This window comes from Protomyctophum bolini (genome assembly GCF_963924005.1).
Source record: "Protomyctophum bolini genome assembly, chromosome: 2".
NCBI lineage: Eukaryota > Metazoa > Chordata > Actinopteri > Myctophiformes > Myctophidae > Protomyctophum > Protomyctophum bolini.
In genome coordinates, this window is record NC_137863.1 from 23,656,533 (window position 1) to 23,677,881 (window position 21,349).

General features: G+C 45.3%; 2 protein-coding genes across 8 annotated transcripts in view; one reads left to right on the plus strand and one right to left on the minus strand.

Annotated features, from left to right (window-relative positions):
• Positions 1-4,483: 4,483 nt before the first annotated feature.
• Positions 4,484-21,349, minus strand: part of fgd5b (FYVE, RhoGEF and PH domain containing 5b) — a 41,630-nt gene continuing 24,764 nt past the window's right edge. For 2 of the 7 annotated variants that reach the window (XM_080792260.1, XM_080792258.1), the window contains exons 13-21: positions 21,262-21,345; positions 21,075-21,154; positions 20,777-20,873; positions 19,636-19,773; positions 19,018-19,120; positions 18,442-18,578; positions 16,196-16,324; positions 14,206-14,381; positions 4,484-5,572 (exon numbers count right to left, since the gene is read on the minus strand). In XM_080792260.1, the coding sequence (XP_080648386.1) occupies positions 5,536-5,572; positions 14,206-14,381; positions 16,196-16,324; positions 18,442-18,578; positions 19,018-19,120; positions 19,636-19,773; positions 20,777-20,873; positions 21,075-21,154; positions 21,262-21,345 (981 nt within the window). In that variant the 3' untranslated portion in view covers positions 4,484-5,535. Of the gene's footprint in view, positions 5,573-14,205; positions 14,382-16,195; positions 16,328-18,441; positions 18,579-19,017; positions 19,121-19,635; positions 19,774-20,776; positions 20,874-21,074; positions 21,155-21,261; positions 21,346-21,349 lie in introns of those variants that run through there. The other 5 variants (XM_080792259.1, XM_080792257.1, XM_080792262.1 and 2 more) reach the window with 4 other exon arrangements.
• LOC308335297 (ATP synthase subunit delta, mitochondrial-like) lies at positions 12,535-13,183 on the plus strand (the record flags this gene model as incomplete). The annotated part of the gene is made up of 1 exon (XM_080792314.1): positions 12,535-13,183. The coding sequence occupies exon 1, from the start codon at positions 12,701-12,703 to the stop codon at positions 13,181-13,183; it is 483 nt and encodes a 160-aa protein (XP_080648440.1). The 5' UTR covers positions 12,535-12,700.

Here is a 21,349-nt window from a genome sequence, read left to right on the forward strand (position 1 = left end):
AGGATCTGTACAAATAAACGGCCTCACATCGTGGTGTAGTTTATCAGAGTGTGTAAGAACCCTCTCAGCTGGAGATGTGTAGATGTAAGCACTGCTGTAAGATGAAACCTGCCCACAATGAGCTGACAGAGGAGTGTCAGCGTCACACTCACTTCAATGAGGAGGACTTACATAAGAGCTAGGGATATCCTGACTCATGAAACAGAGGAACTCCACAAGGGTCTGTTCAGTGAGTGTATACGTTGACCTCTGACGACCCAGACACACGCACGCAAGCGCATGCGTGCACACACACACACACACACACACACACACACACACACACACACACACACACACACACACACACACACACACACACACACACACGTTTTACAAGTATTGTGCGCTTGTTGTAGTTCTGCTATTTTTATATGGCCGAAATCTAGTGGTTAGTGTGTTTTGTAGGCTAATGCTAATCAAAATCTACAAAGTAACTATAGTAACTAAAGTTTTCAAATGCTTATAGTGGAGTAACTGTACGGTACAGTATTTGCATTTGAGATGTAGTGGAATAGTAGAAGTAAAAGTACAGAAATTTGGAAATACTCTGGTAAAGTAAAAAAGAAAAAAAGAAAAAAAAAAGAATTACCGTAAGTACAGTACTTGAGTAAATGTACATACCGGTACTACATTGTTACTTTACAGCACATGAAGTGTTGTGAATGTGATATGCCTCTTGGATATATATTGGATGTAGCTCCAGACTCCAGTAAAGCTATTCGGTTAAATTTAGCTTGTGGAGCCTCATGTCGGTGTCAGTGACTCAGTCTCCCAGATCTCTGGTGGTGCCATATATACAGTATGTATGGCCCTTGATTCTTTATTTGGATCCCCATTAGCTTCCACAGAATGATCGTCTTCGTGGGGTCCACTGGGGCCCTATGAATCACACACACCATAGAAGCGTGTGCCAGACAGGCTCGATAGTAGGACAGATGACAGCCAAGGTTTCAAGATCACAAAACCCATACTGTTTTTACAGGTGGCTTGAAAAGCCAGCCTGTCAACAATCGCCCATAGTAGTCGCGATATAGTGGCGACCTTTTCATCATTGCCTGGCCAGCCTGTCACTCAAGCTGTGCCTTTCTCCACTGAGACAAAACAGTCCTTTTCATGATTGGCTGGCTGGCCTCAAAGCCAATAAAAAAGCTATGGCTGGCCTCTAAGAAAAAGGAAAAAAAGCTAGGGATGGCCTCTAAGCCAATACAAAAGCTAGGGCTGGCCTCTAAGCCAATAAAAAGCTAGGGCTGGCCTCTAAGCCAATAAAAAAGCTAGGGATGGCCTCTAAGCCAAACACGATCAGACACAGATGCACTTTATTTATTTTCAAAAGTAGCCATACAGGATGCTGCTTGCCATAATATTATGCTGTAGTACTATCTCACAATCCTGTGGCTACAAAACGAATTCAGCTGGGAGAGCAGATGGTGTTCTGTCTGGACAGTGGCTCTCTCTGAATGTTTGTGGAGATGACTGATTTATCCTGTTGTGCCTCGATTACTTCATGTATCATTTTTGATACACAGCAGAATCCTCAGTGGTGTTGGTTTAACTCTGAGATGGACACTGTAAATGGACCCATAATGGTAGGCCTATACACTGTCCTCGGCCGATCCATGTGAAATTATTACAAGTGACCATGAATTGCTGGATGAAAGTGGAAAGTGGAAATAAAGCCCCTGTCATGCTGGATATATTAATTGGTACTTACATTGCATCGTTGTGAAATCATCTCAATTATGAGTTACTTTTTGTTGGCTGTATCTCACCACCAGGAACAGGCACGCTAGCGCCTCGCCATCTCCAGCTGGAGCTGCCCACCTACAGCTCAGAATAGTTGTTACTTTATTATAGTTGCCAAGCTCACACACATTATGATTGTTTCTCCATTTTGTGGATGGGTACTAGTACTGGTGGTGATGACAGAGTGGTGACCCAAGAGCCAAGGAAACCATGACACACATCACACACACACACACACACACACACACACACACACACACACACACACACACACACACACACACACACACACACACACACACACACACACACACACACACACACACACACACACACACACACACACACACACACACACACACATTCTCTCTCTCTATTTACAGATAACATAAGAGAAGACATGCTCAGTGGGCGTTGATGTGAGAAGTGTGTGTTTTCTCTCTCTCTCTCTCTTTCTCTCTCCATAATATTTCCTCCCCATGAAGTGAGAGCGAGTTCTAAAAGTGCAGCGAGGGAGATGGAATGGTTTTCAGTGTGGGCTACAGAGTTAGTAAAGTAGGACACAAGAGCTTGTCCCTCTATTCTTCCACACTGCTACACACCTTCTTCTCCTACTCTCTCTTTTCTCTCTCTGGAGGGGGGTGCAGAGGAAAACAAGAAGTTGCGAGCCCAGCAATCTCAAGCCAATGTCAAGGGGACAGGGAAGTTATTTTCTCCTCTCTCTCTTTGTCCTTGTTGAAGACAACCGGACCTCAGCTGACCATGTCTGTGCATTAGTGTGAAGTTATCATTTTAAAGGGAAGTAAAATTATTTCTCAGAACGCCACAGCGGTCGGCAAGGATGAGGAAGTCCTGCACAGAAAATGGGCTTTAGCAATGTTAAACAGATTATACTTCCTTTGATGAGAACAAGAGATAAAACGTAAAAGCATACACAATGGAGCTGAAAGGGGCTGCACAGCAAAATCAGTGTGTGTGTGTGTGTGTGTGTGTGTGTGTGTGTGTGTGTGTGTGTGTGTGTGTGTGTGTGTGTGTGTGTGTGCCTGCCGCGGTAGTGACATAGTAGGTGTGTGAGTGTGTAGGGGTATGGCACTGCTGCCTCGTACTCCCTTCACTGTAAAAAAAACAAACAAAAACTAATTCAGTGAACTGACCTGAAAAACGAATAAAACACAAACAAACATCACCTCTCAGAGCTGTAACAGAATGTCATACAGAACACGCAGCATCGCTTTAAAACACTAGAGCAGATTTGAACATCACCACTTTCTGTTGACATCTCAGTCAGTTAGATTAGACATATTTGAGGTGTCTTATTGTTTCGTCTATCTCCAACTGATCAAATACTATGCTGTCACACAGTGGCACAACACCAGATGGAGCCCCACTGATCTCACCGAATCCAGTTTCGACACAAAAATGTGGTCAAATTCGTTCTACTGCTACGTATGCTGCCAGAATGTGGAACTCCCTACCAACAGTCATAAGAGTGTGACTCCTTACCCTCCTTCAAAACCGCTCAAAAAGATCACCTGCAGGTTGTAACTGGCCCCTGTAACAAGTAACGCCCCTCCCCACCCAACTGATTATAATATTTATTTCTTACTATGTAACGGACTATTAGAACAGAATATACAGACTTTAAAAGCGGAACATGACATAGCATGTCAGACAAAATAATGATTATGAAGATCACTGTAATGTTGGGGGGAGGGTGAAGCGAGGACGCAGGGCCAGAGAAATGGGTAACGTGGGAGATAGAACTGAAGCACACAGTGATAAATGGTCCATCCTCTATGTAGGACGAGGTGTCTGCAACTTTCAGGAACTTTTCGAAAGAAAACTTTCAGTGTAACACCATTCTGGGTCACCAAGCCCCCGGGGAAGATGAGAAACAGAACAGGCCTGGTCTTTGCATGCCACCCACTCCTGCGTGCATAGCTCACAGTCAGTGTATCCAAACCACCTTTTGCGCCTTGCCTAACACCTTGAAGTGTGATCTGAAATACCAAGTGAATTCACCAACGCATCTCACTTCTCCTTTGGTGGCAGTTTTTTTTATGTAGCAACCATGTGGGTGGGTGGGTCTAAATAGGCCATTGCGTTACAATGGCATGCATTTCCTAATAGACTTAAGGACATTGGTCTGATAGGGACATAGTTGGTACTACTGTATGCACGTGCTGAGAGATGGACTGCACAGAGGATTGCAACACACTGACTAGCGTTATGTTACTATACCGTTACTGATTTAGTGATTTTACAATTGCTGTCATGACAGAGTAAAAGCCTGGGTACCAAGGCTAGTTCTCCTGCAATGCTGAAGCCTGATTTGCGTATCGTGCGGAAAGTGAAAATATATATTTACAAGCGTCCATGGTGTTGCATCACGATGATCTGCTATGTTTTGGAAATTAAGCACTCAATATGCCATCTAGAGGACACAAGGAAGAATAATCAGGGAATTCCACTTTTACATTTCCAGCATCGACATGACACAGATTGCAAAGATAGTTGTTTCACTCCAAGCCAACCAACAGTAAATGTTTTAAAATAGACCTTTTGTGCTAAAACAAACAATTAAAACCAACAAACAAAAAAATCTGATTTGAACTAACCAGAGTTTGGCACACACAGATATACAGTAAGTGATAAATGGCAGACTTATAGATTACTCTTTGAGGTTTATTCTCTTTTATGTCAGTGCAAATAAAGCAAATAATCAATCAAGCCTTTAAATGTATGTAATTACATTTACTGGCTTTAGACATTTACTTGCAAGACATCTGAAATACAATACATGACATACAAACATCTCTATACAGATAACAATCAATTATTTGCGAGCACCTGTGATTCAAAATATCAGGTATTGATGTACTCTTTTATCGTAGGTGGGAAATGGTGTGGTGAAAACAAAGGCAAAATAGTTGATCTCTTAACTTTGACAATCAGATAACTTCACCAATCAGGCAACATAATGGTGTCAGGTCAAATGACGATCAATTGTTTTAGGCAAGCTCAAATAAAATAAAATCAGTAAAACTGCAATGTAGTGATGTGATGCTGAAGTTAAGACTTTAGACCTTTTTTCAGCTATTTTTGAAAGAATGTAGACTTTTTTGTAGTTCAGTGGTTAAGTGGTTAATCAATGTGCTAAAACATGCATGCGTGCGTGTGCACACACACACACACACACACACACACACACACACACACACACACACACACACACACACACACACACACACACACACACACACACACACACACACACACACACACACACACACACACACACACACACACACACACACACACACACACACACACACACAATTACCAGCTTTCCAGGGAATTTAGATGAGAAATCCAAGTTTATCAACTTCAGGGGGAAAATACAGGACACCTTAGTGGAACTTTCCACATGGCTACATATCTGGGCCACCAGCTCTCTCCTGACTCCCAGCATTACACCAGCCTGAGGAGCAATGGCCGCTTGTAAACACTGGAGGGTGACACGGCAAAGTAGGTGATCGTGTCCCTTCTCAAAGAACACAACGTCTTCCTTTCTTCAGACAAGTATCGCCATCAAGTTCAACATTAACTATATTCATTGTCCTTCATCTTCCCCCTTTTCTCTTCACATTCAGGGAGAGTATTTGCATGGAGAAAAACATTTGCAGAATAGTAAAGGTAACAAACTTGAGTTGATGGGCATTCGGATCCATGTTTGGTGAATGACCGGTGCTATAAAACCGTGGCTTCTTCCATGGCGTTTACCCACCTGTATAAAGAAGATATTTAATAATATTATTATTATGCCTGGCATTTACGTGAATAATTCAGGCAAACAAAAAATATAGCTTCCTAGTGTGAACCCCCACAGGTCCTGTGCCTGTCAGCATAACAGATGACAGCTACTAGTTGAGATATTTTTAACACGTGGTCCTGTATTAGAAAAACTAGAATTTCGCCCGCCTTCGGCGGGCTCATCCCAGTGTCGTTGCAGCGCAATATGGGAAGAAGGAAATTGCGGGAGTTGACAGATTCCACTTCATGTTTCAGCTGTGTTTTTAAACTCAGTAGTGTGCCCTGCACACAGCGGGCAGCGTCTAGTGAACAGATCTAATGAACAGATTTAAGACTTCGGGTGGACGATCTCTTCAAAATAAGAGTACCCTCTAGAGTATGAAAAAGAAGTTTCATTTGCACATTGAAACTACAAATTAAGCATTTAAATGATGCTATATGATGCTAGAAGACACACATTATGTTTCTGTGTAAAAATAAGTAATTAAATAATAATAATAGTAATAATAAAGTTATCTAAATGCATAAATGCTCATCACTGGAGTGCATGGACTTTATAAAGTGGACACTGGACAAAAGACGGCTCCGCGAGGCAACTATCTGGACATACCCACGCGTTCGGGGAGATGTCCTCTACCACACCCCACTCTCCGCTAAGCGGGAGAGGTGTAAAATTCACAGCTGGAGCCCTTCTACTCGGGTCAATGCAAAAAAAAGTACCGTTTCCGGACCCAGAATGGACACTGGACAAAAGACGGCTCCGCGAGGCAACTATCTGGACATACCCACGCGTTCAGGGAGATGTCCTGTACCACACCCCAGTCACCGCTAAGCGGGAGAGGTGTAAAATTCACAGCTGGAGCCCTTCTACTGGGGTCAATGCAAAAAAAATTACCGTTTCCGGACCCAGAATGGACACTGGACAAAAGACGGCTCCGCGAGGCAACTATCTGGACATACCCACGCGTCCGGGGAGATGTCCTCTACCACCCCACAGTCTCCGCTAAGCGGGAGAGGTGTAAAATTCACAGCAGCAGAGCTTCTACTGGGGTCAATGCAAAGAAATGTACCGTTTCCGGACCCAGAATGGACACTGGACAAAAGACGGCTCCGCGAGGCAACTATCTGGACATACCCACGCGTCCGGGGAGATGTCCTCTACCACCCCACAGTCTCCGCTAAGCGGGAGAGGTGTAAAATTCACAGCAGCAGAGCTTCTACTGGGGTCAATGCAAAGAAATTACCGTTTCTGGACCCAGAATGGACACTGGACAAAAGACGGCTCCGCGAGGCAACTATCTGGACATACCCACGCGTCCGGGGAGATGTCCTCTACCACCCCACAGTCTCCGCTAAGCGGGAGAGGTGTAAAATTCACAGCAGCAGAGCTTCTACTGGGGTCAATGCAAAGAAATTACCGTTTCTGGACCCAGAATGGACCTTTTGTCCAGTGTCCACTTTCTAAAGTCCATGCACTCCAGTGAATAGCATTTATCCATTTAGATAACTTTTTTATGTTATTTAATTACTTATTTTTACACAGAAACATAATGTGTGTCTTTACAATAACTGTAATGTAATAATAATACTAATAATGTAATGTAAAAATTATTTATTTCTCTCTAGGTCGTCCTCAGACGAGCCCTCCATCGTCGTTTCCAGTCATCCCGGTTCTCCATACATCTGGCCAGTTCGTTGGTACTTTGTGCTCCTGCGTCGTTCTTGAGTACATCCACGTATGTTAGCGTGGGACGTCCTCGTGACCGGTGCCCGTGTGTTGGTTCCCACAGCACTAGTTTACTGGCTGGCAGCTCTTGGTGTCTTTGGCAGTGTCCTGCTAGTCTCATTCTCCTGGATGCTATTTTCTGGGTCACCCTTGGCATTCCATCATACAGAGTTGTGTTTGTAACATGTGTGCTCTTATTGATGTTGAGTACTGCCCGCAACATTCTGGTGTAGCAACCATCGAGAGACTTCTGCAGGGTTGGCTTCAAGGTCCAGCATTCACTGCCATATAGGAGAACGGACTCTACCGTTGCGTAGAAGAAGCTTAGTTTGGTTTGACGGGGGAGGTTGGAGTTCCATACACTGGCCATGCCGTTTAGGGCCCTCCATGCAAGGGCCTTCCTCACTTTCAGGTCTTGTTCGGTGGAGTTGACCCATGAGCCCAGGTACTTGAAGTCATTGACTTCCTTCAAAGCAGTGCCTTCTGTTGTTGTTAGAGGTGGATGCTCTGATGGGATGTTATAAGTGATAACTTGAGTTTTCTTGGCATTCAGCCGGAGGCCAACCTTGGCACATTCTGACTCCACTCTGGTCAGGAGCTCCTGCGCTTGTTCCACGTGGTCAGAGAGCAGGCTGATGTCGTCCGCGTAGTCCAAGTCTGTCAGGACTACTGTTGGGTGTCGCCTCGACCTCCTTGGTGTTATGGTGAGGCCAAGGTCCTGCTCTCGTCCATTGATGGCCTTCTTCAACGCGTAGTCCAGGACTATGACGAAGAGGAAGGGGGCTAGGGTGTCTCCTTGCAGTACTCCAGCCACGATGTTAAACTCCTCACTGTTGCCATCTGGAGTCAACACCTTGGCCCTTGTTCCTGCGTACATGGTTTCTATTGCCCGGAGTAAGTTGGGAGGGACACCGTAGGCCTTAAGGATCTTCATCATCGTTCCTCTGTGTATTGAGTCAAATGCTTTTTTGAAGTCGATAAAACACAACACGGCAGTCAGGTTGTTCCTTTTGACCTCCTCAATGATTCTCCTTAGGGCCAAGATCTGGGCCACGGTAGTTCTCCCTTCTCGAAAACCGTTTTGGTTCTCCCTCAGATGAGGGTCGATGGCATGCCTTATCCGGTTCAGGATCATACGGTTGTAGACCTTTGCGGAGATGCATGTCAGGCTGATGCCTCGGTAGTTGTCTGGCTTCGAGAGGTCCCCAGCCTTAGGCACAGGGATGATGTTGGACAGAGACCAAATGTCAGGCTGCTTGTTGTTTAGCAAGGCGAGGTTACAAAACTGTAGGATGACGTTGTCAAAGCCGCAGTTCTTTACCACTTCTGGAGGTATGCCGTCCGGCCCAGCACTTTTGCCCACTCTCAGTGTGGCTTTCGCCCTGGCTAACTCACTGACCGTGAAGGGGCCATCATTGATGTCAAGGTCCTGGAGTAATAGTGGTATGTCTTCCTCCACTCCCTCAACTGTTGTTCCCAGCAACCTTTGGAAATGGTTGAACCAGGTGTTCACCCTTTCCTCAGGGCTGAGCCCCTCCACCTGTCCCTCCTTGGTCCTCTTCCGTCCAGTCATTTCGTTAATGACCTTCCAGGCCTCACCGTACTGCCTCTCACCTTGCGCTTCCTGGACTCTATGCACCCTCTCCATGAGTTCCTCCCCTTTGATGTTATCGTAGGTTCTGAATAGAAGCCGTTTGGCTTCATTCAGTCGCCCACGTCTCTCCGCAGTTGGCTCTCGCACAAAGCCAAGCCGTGCTTCCTCCACCTTTCCTCGTGCCACCACGACCTCCGGGTGCCTGGACAGGGTGGTTCTGGATTTAACCAGAACGGGCACACACAGCCTGGTTGCCTCCTCATTTGCGACAACGAAGCGCCTGTATTCATTGTTGGGCTCCTCACCCTCATCCAGCAGCTGAAAGCGCCTTGTGACCTCCTCTGTGTACCTGGCTTGCAGGCCAGGGTCTGTTGAGAATGCCTTCCAGTAATAGCGGATTTTAGGGCTTGGCTTGGGGACCCTGAAGCTCAGTCGCACCCTCATGGAGACCACGCGGTGGTCAGAGCCCACAGAGCTGAACGTGCTGTATGACTCAGCATTCAGGATGGAATTCCTCCACTTTTGCCTCACAAGTATATAATCCAGTTGTCGTAGCATACCTGAGGCTCGGTCTTGGAACGTCCATCTCTTGCCTGATCTCTTCCTGAATATGGTGTTCGCTGCCAGTAGCTGGTGTTCCATGAGGAGGGAGGCAAGGTGTGCACCATTGCGGTTGGTAGAGTCATGATATGGGAAGGGCGCGTCCTCTGGTCCGAGCCTTGCGTTGAAGTCCCCCAGGATTGCCAGAAAGTTGTGCGCTGGGACGTCTTGAACCGCTGTTGAAAGGTCCTCGTAGAACTTCTCCACCTCCTCAGGTGGTGCCACGTTGGTGGGCGAGTACACAACTATGACTGTTGTTACTGGGTTGCCTGAGAACTCTGCGATAAGGATCCTGTCGGTGTGATGGTACGCCCGACGGAGAGCCTTACGCGCCCGAGAACCCAGCAGTAGCCCTACGCCCCCTGTTGCAGCCTGGGCCTCGTTTCGCCACGCGGATGAAGTGATGAACGTGCATCTCTCCACTCTGCGGTACACGATCCGGTCTTCAGTGTGCACTCTCCTGTGTTCCTGGATCCCCAGGATCTCCACTCCCCTTTCCTCAGCACAGTGTGCTAGCTCCACCAGTCTAGCATCTTCTCTTACTGTACATGCGTTGAAGGTTCCCATAAGAAATGGTCTCCGACAACGCAAGAGTGCATTGGACGGGGTGCTGTGATCGGACAGGGCCCTCCCTCGCGGGTTTAAGGTCCTATCGTCATGATGTCCTCCGGGAGGAGGACCAACACCACCGTCCGCTGCGATGTTCCTGCAGACTCCCGCTGCTGGAAGTATAGGATTTGGGATGACTTTGTACTTCATGGTTGGCTTTACAATGCTAATTAAGGACTGTGGGGCGCAACTCCTCGCAGTCCTGGTTTTAATTCAGAGTGTCCTTCTCCTAGATCGGTTGCCTTGCCTTCCACGGCTATGAGCCCCACCTGCCCATGCTATTTGCCCATAGCTGGGACAGTGGTTGGCAGGCACCAGGGCGTGTCCACACACCGGTGGGCCTGCACGCCTTGCCTCTGGGGCCCACTGTTGCTCCGAGATCCTCTACAGTTTGGCCTGGGACCGCAAGGTACCCAGTTACCGTGTGTGGCCACGAGGAGGCACTGCAGAAGTCTTGGCGGTGGAGAGGCTGTGTACCGGCAGGAGGAGACTTACGCAGCTCAGCTCCTCTTTTCACCCCCCGCGAGGAGGGCTAGCCGGCGGCAGTAGCTGAAAGCAGAGTAGCAAGCAGAAGCAACATGCACAACATGCACTAACTACAAGCACTACTGCTATCCTACTGCACTACGCATCACACAGCCCTGCATGCACGCACGCACACACACTTAACGAATTAAATAACCTTATTTTATTCTGAAAGCAACCGGATGTCTTAAATCTGCTAGCTCTCAGACAGGAAGTTCTAAATTTGCTCATAAGACGGAGCCCACACAGCGCACACTCGCAATTGCAGCTGGAGGGCGACGCGACACACACACACACACACACACACACACACACACACACACACACACACACACACAGAGCGATGTGTGGATAAATCAGAGATTTGGGAAATGTGTTCTGAATGGGCCTGAATATATGTGTGTAGGCTGCAACAATGATTTCATAAAGTGTAGTTTAGTTTTGAACAGGCAACTAATGTAGTGATACACACACACACACACAGAGCGATGTGTGGATAAATCACTGAGATTTGGGAAATGCGCACGCAAGCACAGAATGCACGGCGTTACAGGATTATATAGGGCACCCGTTTTGGTGTGACACACACGGCTTCCACATTTCGCTTCATACTGGGTGAAAGTGTCCTTCCAAAAATTATATTTGCGCTCGAAATTCGTATTCACAATGACATCGAGTTGAGGTGTTGTTTTTAGGGTAATTGTTGCATAAGCGCTATTTCGCACTGGAGTCCCGTGAGGCGGGCAATCTCACTCCCCTCCCCTGTGTCTGAAGCAGCTAGCATGGAAGCTATATGGAACCTTTCCCTCCGAGTGCACACAACGATGCCGTTATCCACGCGTCCATCCGATAGCTTTTAATGTAAATGTCCCATCCACTGAGCAAAAGCGATATAAGCGCCTTATTCATTCATTCGATTCATTTGGGTGTGTGACATGTGTGGGGCTGTGCAGTGCTGTCGGCTTTCGGACGGAGCTGCTGTTCGAGTCGCTGAAAGGGGGAGGGGACTTGGGATGGCAGTGTAGAGTAGGCACGACATTGAGGGGTCGAAACCATCCCGGTCGCGTGGTTCATCTAACGCGTGTGTCACTGTGAAGGACTGGCCCCATTAAGTGAACGTAGTTGGCGACACAGGAGCAGTGAAAGGGGGAGGGGCCTTCGGATGGCAGTGTAGAGTAGGCACGACATTGAGGGGTAGAAACCATCCCGGTCGCGTGGTTGATCTAACGCGTGTGTCACTGTGAAGGACTGGCCCCATTAAGTGAACGTAGTTGGCGTAGTAGACGCCAACATGACGATTCTGACGTAGGCTGTTGAGGTTGAGCAAGAATAGCGTGTTTCAGAAAAGTAATATTTAAACAGTAAATAAGACATTTCTGGCGAATGCAATGTAGTCTATGTCTTTTGTGGGAGTGTGCAGGTTTTATTTTGCATAGAGAGATAGAGAGATGTGTGGTGGAAGTGTGGCTTGGTCGGAGATAGAGCACGAATGAACGGCCAGGTGCTCATGTACCCCTGTCTATTAGGGTAGCAGGATATTGGAAATGGTGAATGTGAAATAAGGTACAAAGTCAGTTTTTATAGCCAAATTCCAATACTCAAATTTCTGCCTCCTCGTGTTACGAAGAAATTTGTGCTCTGACAATTGTTTATTAGCAGAGTTAAACAAAGAGTTGTGATTTAAGTTGTGAATTCGGTCGGATAGGTGGTTATCCATAACCGCAGATCTGACCAATATATACCCTATAGGGATCCAGTTGTCCCGATTCACCGATATCACCATATATGGGCATATACTGTTGACATTAGGGAACTCCATATATGAGCATAAAGGGACAGCAGGCAAACAGTTAGGTATAAAACAATATTGATTAACCCACAAATCCTCATATAGGCCTAGGCAGAGCCATGGGCCTAGGGAATATCCTGATGACATCAATATGACATCATAGTGATCATGCACACAACTGACTGACTTTATGCAAGGCCTTGTGGATGACTTTCATTTAAATGAATCCCGGCACTAATAACAAACAAATTTCCCTAATATGATGGCAGCAAGGTTTCTCCGTTGTTCTCTCCCCACGCTGAGGCACGCGCGCTGCTACGGCGAAGCCGCCACAGGCTTGATTCAGATGTCCTTCACATTCGCCTCTCCAACCCAGGTGTTCTTCAAAGAAGCCAGAGTACAACAGGTTGACGTGCCCACACTGACCGGTGCATTTGGTATCCTCCCTGCCCATGTGCCCACCCTGCAGGTGCTCAGGCCCGGCGTCGTCACGGTCTTCAGTGATGATAGTTCCTCTGCCAAATACTTTGTGAGCAGTGGGTCGGTGACAGTCAACGAAGATTCCTCCGTACAGCTGCTAGTGGAGGAGGCTATGCCGCTTGACCAGTTGGATATCTCCGCTGCAAAGGCCAACCTGGAGAAGGCACAGCTCGACATGTCTGTTGTGTCCGATGAGGCGGGCAGGGCAGAGGTTCAGGTCAGAATAGAGGCCAATGAAGCCATAGTCAAGGCTCTGGAGTAGACCTATAGAGGCCAATGAAGCCATAGTCAAGGCTCTGGAGTAGACCTATAGAGGCCAATGAAGCCGCAATGGTCAAGGCTCTGGAGTAGACCTATAGAGGCCAATGAAGCCATGGTCAAGGCTCTGGAGTAGACCTATAGAGGCCAATGAAGCCATGGTCAAGGCTCTGGAGTAGACCTATAGAGGCCAATGAAGCCGCAATGGTCAAGGCTCTGGAGTAGACCTATAGAGGCCAATGAAGCCATGGTCAAGGCTCTGGAGTAGACCTATAGAGGCCAATGAAGCCATGGTCAAGGCTCTGGAGTAGACCTATAGAGGCCAATGAAGCCATGGTCAAGGCTCTGGAGTAGACCTATAGAGGCCAATGAAGCCATGGTCAAGGCTCTGGAGTAGACCTATAGAGGCCAATGAAGCCATGGTCATGGCTCTGGAGTAGACCTATAGAGGCCAATGAAGCCATAGTCAAGGCTCTGGAGTAGACCTATAGAGGCCAATGAAGCCATAGTCAAGGCTCTGGAGTAGACCTATAGAGGCCAATGAAGCCATAGTCAAGGCTCTGGAGTAGACCTATAGAGGCCAATGAAGCCATAGTCAAGGCTCTGGAGTAGACCTATAGAGGCCAATGAAGCCATAGTCAAGGCTCTGGAGTAGACCTATAGAGGCCAATGAAGCCATGGTCAAGGCTCTGGAGTAGACCTATAGAGGCCAATGAAGCCATGGTCAAGGCCATGGTCAAGGCTCTGGAGTAGATCTGTGGTAACCTTGTGTGTTGCTTTGAAGGAACTGAAAACCTCCCGGTGTGACCGACGGTGCACATAATTTTGTCACCTTTCACCTTTATCACGTTAGTACAGTGAAGAATTAGAGGAAACAGGGGAGATAGCTGGGGTGAGACACGCTACAAATCGGCCACAGGGCTCGGGAATCGAACCCGGGACACGCTATCGGCATCAGAGATTAAGGCAAAAAGATAAATAAGAAAAATCAAAAAAATAATGCTCTATTGTTGTTATTGTTCTCACCTCTGGGCTGTGTGGTTATCCTCAGCCTTGAAGGTGTAATACAGAGTTTTTTTGTGGTACAGTTGGAACTCGGTGGTCTCCTCCTGGGCCCCGCCCCCGGCCCGGCCCCCGGCCTGTCTGTCAGTGTGTTTCACTGTGAAGCCCAGCAGGGGCAGACTCTCAGACGCCACCTTCTCCTGGACCAAGACCACACAAATACACAAACATTAACACCTTCTCCTGGACCAAGACCACACAAATAATCAAACATTACACAACCAACACAAACATACACAACCACCTTCTCCTGGACCAAGACCACACAAATACACAATATTATGTCCATTTCTACATTTGTAATTACGAAAGTCTACGAATGTAACCAAATGGACGCTTCACAGAGGAGCGACATCATGACTGGCTGCATTGAAGTGCATGATTCAACTTTTAATGGTTTATATTGTTTGTCAAGGAAATGTGGAATGCTTGTACATTTAAGGACGTCATAAACCAAGCCATGAGAAGCTGTTTTCTGTTGCCCTGTGAGGTCTCGAGGGGTCCTCTGATGTCATGTGTACAAGACCCACCCACCCCTGGGGGGGGGGTAATGGTTTTAAAATGTTCTAGTATAACAAAAAGCTAATTAACTTGGGGGAAAATAATCATAAAAATATCGTAATATCGGATTACAACAATCGTTGAATCGCAGAATCGCAATATAATTCAGAATCCCAATATAAATCATAAATAAAGTGAATCGTCCCACCCCTACTGAAAATAAGTCAATCAACAGAACGCAAATAAAGTAATAAAGCAATGCAATTTTTATTCTAAAAGAGGTTGATATTACACCGCGAATGAAAGCATCAAACATTGGATTGTTGATGTTTCACCGTCTTGCCGAACATGACACATCAACATTTAGCTGCTTGTACCTGGATTCTCTTGATTCTGTATGAACGTTTTAGCTTGAGAAAGCTGAGACCCAAAAGAGATTTATATTGGGGACCGGAACCTCAACTAGTGAAAATAGCCGATGTGATGAAATACGACGCATTGTGAGATTGTAGATATTTTCACTACTTCGTAAAATTGGTTCCCAACCCAGTGTTTGGGAAGCACTGATCTCTATCGTTATTGTATTGTATCGTCTGGTTGACGATACAATACATGGGCGATATTGGTCCATTTATGGTGATATGATTCGATTCAATGATTTAAAATCGACACAGTAACCAAGAAATTAAATCTGTGTGAAACTTGTGGAGAGTGCAAGCTTTTTAAGTGAAAGATTCATCATTATGGATATAAATAAGTAAACAGTGATTCTCTGGCAAATACATGGATATTGTATTTGAACACATAGGTACGGGTTTTTACGTGTACAAACCCGTACCTTGACATGAACACCGACAGAAGTGTAGCGATATGAAATGGAAAAGTAATGAAACACCTCTTTGATACAATCGATTATTTGCATTGCAAAAGATTCAATACTGATTATTTGCATTGCAAAATGATACGATACGAGACAAAGTCAAACGATACGATATGTTGCTGTTTACATATCAATATACTAGGATTGTTGAAATCAAAATCGATGCAGTTACTGTATCTAACGTTACAACCCTTAATAGTTCTGATACGATTTCCGTATGGTTTATCTGTGTAAAGACGATAAGCGATGGTGTAAAGCGCATGTCTTTGCGGAGGGTTAGGGTAGTGTTGTTTAGGTATAAGCAGTGGTGGAAAAAGTACTCAAATGTTTTACTTAAGTAAAAGTGTTAATACTGCAATGTAGAACTACTCCGTTACACGTAAAAGTCCAGAATTCAAAATGTACTTGAGTAAAATGGATGCAGTGGAGTAGAAGTAAAACTATTCGAAATTGGAAATACTCAAGTAAAGTACAAATGCCTCAAAATAGTACTTAAGTACAGTGCTTAAGTAAATGTACTTATTTACTTTCCACCACTGGGTATAAGGGGAGTGTACGTTCCCCCTCCCTCACCTCTCGGGCCCGGTAGGTGTAAAGCACCTTGTCTTTGAGGAGGAACCACAGTCTCTTCCAGTTCTTTTTGCTTCTCTTACTGCGCTGCAGGTTGCCACTTATTATGGAACCTTCGTCCGCCACCGCCACCTGCTGGGCAACAAGGAGAGCTCTCATGAGGGACATTAACAACATCAACCACTTTAATCCAGTGTAGATTTCGTCAATTAAAACTAGCATTTTTTCACAGACGAAAACCAAATCAAGTCATTTTATGCTTGGTTGTGCATGGGTGTCGCTCTCCGAAAATAGCCGATCTACAAGCTCACAGCGTGTCGCAGTGGTGTGAGCTTGTAGATCTGCTATTTTCGGCACAGGTAAATACGACGGTAAATACAACGCACAAGTACTTGGTATCGATTAACCTCGCCTCACCAGGCTTTCCACCACCTCGGAGGAAAGCCTGGTCTGTTTCAAAAGTCCGTATGATCCTGTCAGGAGCGGATGATATCGTTACGTCATGTTGTAGTATTGTTTTGTAGTCGACAGGCATGAACAACAGGCGGCGGCAACTTCCTTTTCCCTCTCAATAAAAGCTCTCGTAGCCTGTAGCTTTTATTGCAAAAAATCGGTTTGAGGGAAAAGGAAGTTGCTGCCTGTTGTTCCTGCCTGTCGACTACAAAACAATACTACAACATGACGTAACGATATCATCCACTCCCGACAGGATCATATACCCTAAATGGTAAATGGTAAATGGTGCATTTATATAGCGCCTTTATCCAAGGCGCTTTACATAGATTGTGCATTACATTCACCCATTCACACACCGATGGCAGCGGAAACCATGCAAGGCACCAACTAGCACATCGGGAGCAATTAGGGGTTCAGTGTCTTGCTCAAGGACACTTCGACAGTAACTCTGGGGGAGCCCGGGTTCGAACTGGCAACCTTGCGGTTCCCATCCAGGCACTCTACCCCTGAGCCACCGCCGCCCCGGCGCCCCAATGGTGCCCAGGCTAGGTATCGATACAATTGATTATTTGCACTGTAAAACTTCGATACCAAAGTCAAACGGTACCATGTTGCTGTTTACATATCGATATACTTAAATTCTTGAAATTAAAATAGATTTATCGATGCAGTTACTGTATCGTTACACCCCTAGTATTTAGTCAACTAAACTAGACTAAAACTAAAACATTTCATATGACTAAATGGCATTTTAGTAAATCAAAATTTATTTTAGTAAATCAAAATGTATTTTAGCGCTCAGCACACTTAGTGACTGACCATTCAACAGAACAGAACAGCACACAATAAACGTCCATTTAAGCACTCAAAAACATAACTGTTAGTGAAACCAGGACATTTAGTGTCTCAAAGATATTTGTCAGGACTCCCAGCTTGAAACCGGGACTCCCAGCCAAACCAGGACGTCTGGTCACTGTATATGTTAACCCCCCATATGTTAACCCCACAGTCAAATAACAATCAACAAAGAAGACACACAGCGCCTAAAAATTGGTGCTGGATCAGAAAATAGTAATACCATACAAAGTCAAAGGACTGCTCACCAAACAGTGGGTCTGCTGGAGCCATATGCGGGTCGCGGACACATTTGTATGGGTCCCTTTATTTTCCTACATTTTATTTTGTATTAATTATTATTTGAAAACATTTTTAAAAAACATTCCCCAAAATAGTAGCATTTTTCATGAACCGAGGTGTCAAAGTGAACTGTCAACTGAAACGGACACCATTGATTTCTACAGACCTTAAATGAAGCCTATTTTGCACCGATTTCAAATCCGCCATCTTTCTATATCCGAAATACAACCAGAAATTATTGGTATTGGCTGTGTGGGTCTTCACAATTGGACATCATAATTTACTAAACGCATATCATGACGATTTAAAAAAGGCTTTAGGCCCGGGTCACCGGTGTGGTGCTCCGAGCACCCTAGGCTGCATTGCCAGCCAGGTTTGATCCCGATATCGATGACCTTTACTGCATGTCACTCCCCATCTCTCTCCCCATTTCCTGTCAGTCTACTGTCCTATCAATAAAGGCATGAAAGCAACAACAAAAAAAAGATTGAAAAAAAAAAAAAAAGACTAAACATACAAGAACTGTATTTATGAAAAGGTTTACTATAAAATCAAGTGAAAAACGTCATTGAGATTTTAATGTATTGCAAACGGTAGGCTTCTGCTGAACCATTAATAGGCGCAGCAGGCTGAACGAGAACCCCCTTGCGTTATACCTGGGTCAGCGAGGCAGTGCCTTTCTTATGTCTCCAAAGGGTAGGAGGGTGAATATTCTGGAACACAGCGGAGAGAGGACGACTGGATCGGTTTAACCGAGGACTGTTCTTAGCTGTCAATGCAGACACATCCCCCCCTGCACAGAGAGAGAGAGAGAGAGAGAGAGAGAGAGAGAGAGATAGAGTTAACGGTGTGTAAATTATATTTTCCTTGGTTAAAATAAGTGTTAAATGGGTATACCGTAAAATACATCCTGCCATCCCTCTATTAGTTACCGGGGGTGGCGTTGAATTCAGTTAGCTTTAATTCGTTTTTAGAGCGGATTTGCTGGTTTTTATTAGTTTAGATTTTTGATATATATATATATATATATATATTTTTTTTACACTTTTGCTTATTTATCAGGTTCAGGATTGTAGTTTGGTTTGGTTGTAACAGTGAGTTCTGTACCTTTCTTATTAAGTTGGTTAACTTGTAACAGTGAGTTGTGTGTACCTCTCTTATTAAGTTGGTTGTAACAGTGACTTGTGTATACCTTTCTTATTAAGTTGGTAGTAACAGTTACTTGTGTGTACCTTTCTTATTAAGTTGGTTGTAACAGTGGTCACACACTTTGGCCAAGCGATCTCTCATGTACTTCAGCGGGTACCTGTTCCGGCAGCAGCTCCTGCAAACAATCTACATCATGCAAAACGGACATTTCATGTAGGTTCCAGTCACAAGAGACACAAACAAACGCAGCGCCACCCGCACCGTCCCTAGTCAATGCTCTGTCCAGAGGCACTGTTTATGTCATAGATCAGTGGTTTTCAACCCTGTTCATATCAAGGTCAATTATATATTCTGCATTTGAGCCATGGACTACCATTTGATGAGATTTAACGTACAATATTTTGTTGACTCGTTGGAGAAGAGTTCGCTCATGCTCTATTCTGTATTGATGTGGTACCATCAAATCAAATCAAACTTTATTTCTAGAGCACATTTACAAAGACCAGAAGGTCAACCAAAGTGCTGTACAAGAGTGTAAAATGAAGCCCATGGACTTTGCCCAAATGGACCCCATTTAGTTTCATTTTAAGCTCTCAAGCCTGGGACTCTTTGATCTGTGTGCGTACGTGTGTGTGTGTGTGTGTGTGTGTGTGTGTGTGTGTGTGTGTGTGTGTGTGTGTGTTTTCGAGTGCGTTACTAACCCTGCCACAGGCATGGCAGTGGTGTCTACGCAGAGTCAGGCCAAAATCAGAGTTGCAGCTCATGCACATCATCACATGAGACACCGGGACGAGTGTCGGAGCCTTCTCACCTAGAGACAACCACAGACGATCTCTGGCCTGGAAAACACGCGCCCACAAACACACAAACACACACACACACACACACACACACACACACACACACACACACACAGCACCTTCTGTCATAGAGCGGTACATAAATGTATGTATGTAAATCTTTCCCCCAAAGAGTCAGTATGTCACAAGGAAAACTGGAGAGAATATGTGTTGCGACCATATATGGTCATGCCTCCTGACATCACATGACAACGTGACAACACATCAAGTCAAGTCAAGTCAAGTCCATTTTATTTATATAGCACATAACAGCAGTTGACCCAAAGTACTTTCCAGAAAATAGGTAGACCGTATGGGCATTCCAGGCCGATACCCTAATACAATCCCTGTTATGCCCATAATTGGAGATCCTTGATGTCATCAATATTAAGCCCATATGTCGATATGTACAATATATTACCATATTGTGACAGTCTCATGATAACCTGTGGTTGCCAACTTGGTTCATTTGCAAGTCTAAGTCACGTATACTTGTTGGTACAACACATGGATCTCCATACGTGGAGCTGACTATCATCACCTGGATCTCCATAATGAAGATCACGACACTGACCTCATCAAACCCCGGATAGCCATACATAGTTTGACATACTAGATCTGCATATATGAGCCGGCCAGCAACTCCACATCTGACCTCACTGACACCAGATTAATAGTTTAACTCCTGCTTTTCAACTGTGCTGTATTAAGAAGCTCTGTTGTTTCAGTGCGACCTCCCTCGTCTTACTGGTTTCCATTAGGACAGACTCAAAATAACTTTGATTATACAGCGTTCCTATTCTGGCTGAACATTCACCAACAATAGCCGATCTACAAGCTCACAAGGTGTCACGTTGTGACGTGCTGTGAGCTTGTAAATCTGCTATTTTTGGTGAAGAGACTTAGTAGACTCTTGTAGGCGGAAAAAGAATGCAGGGTCCGATTTACTAAGTATAGAAGGGCTAAGTGGTTAAAGGGACAGACAGGCGGTGCTCTTTCTCACCTCGGCTGGACAGCTATTAAAAACGACAGGTCCTCTTGTGTGGTCGGCTACAGTCCGGCTCAGGGTGTAGAACCAGTCCTCTCTCTCGTTACACGAGCTGAACACAAAACAGCACAGCACAGCCTCACTACCCAGTCAAAACATCAGCGTTCATTTAATGCTGAAGACAGACATGGTAGGGTGCATTTAGTTACATTTGTACACTCTGAGATATGCAACAGATGCACAAATTAACACAAGAATTGACTGTGTACACTACAGTACTAAAATAGAATATGAAACAGGACAGACGACGCACCTTGCTGACAATGTGATGGAAATGTCTGTTGCATCAATCTTCAGGCCATTCTGGACATTGTCTATGACAGGTTTACTGACCTGAAATATCAGTGAGTTGTATTTATGTATCAGATGTATCAGACGTGATGAGACCAAACATGTGAAGAATAGAGAGTGGGGGAGCAAACTGCTATTCAAAGCTATACCTTCATCCCTGTGAGTGAGAGCGTGTTCTTCAACCTGTACTTCCCATCTTGTTGGGGGTAGGTATACAGCAACACGTCGTTCATCTGA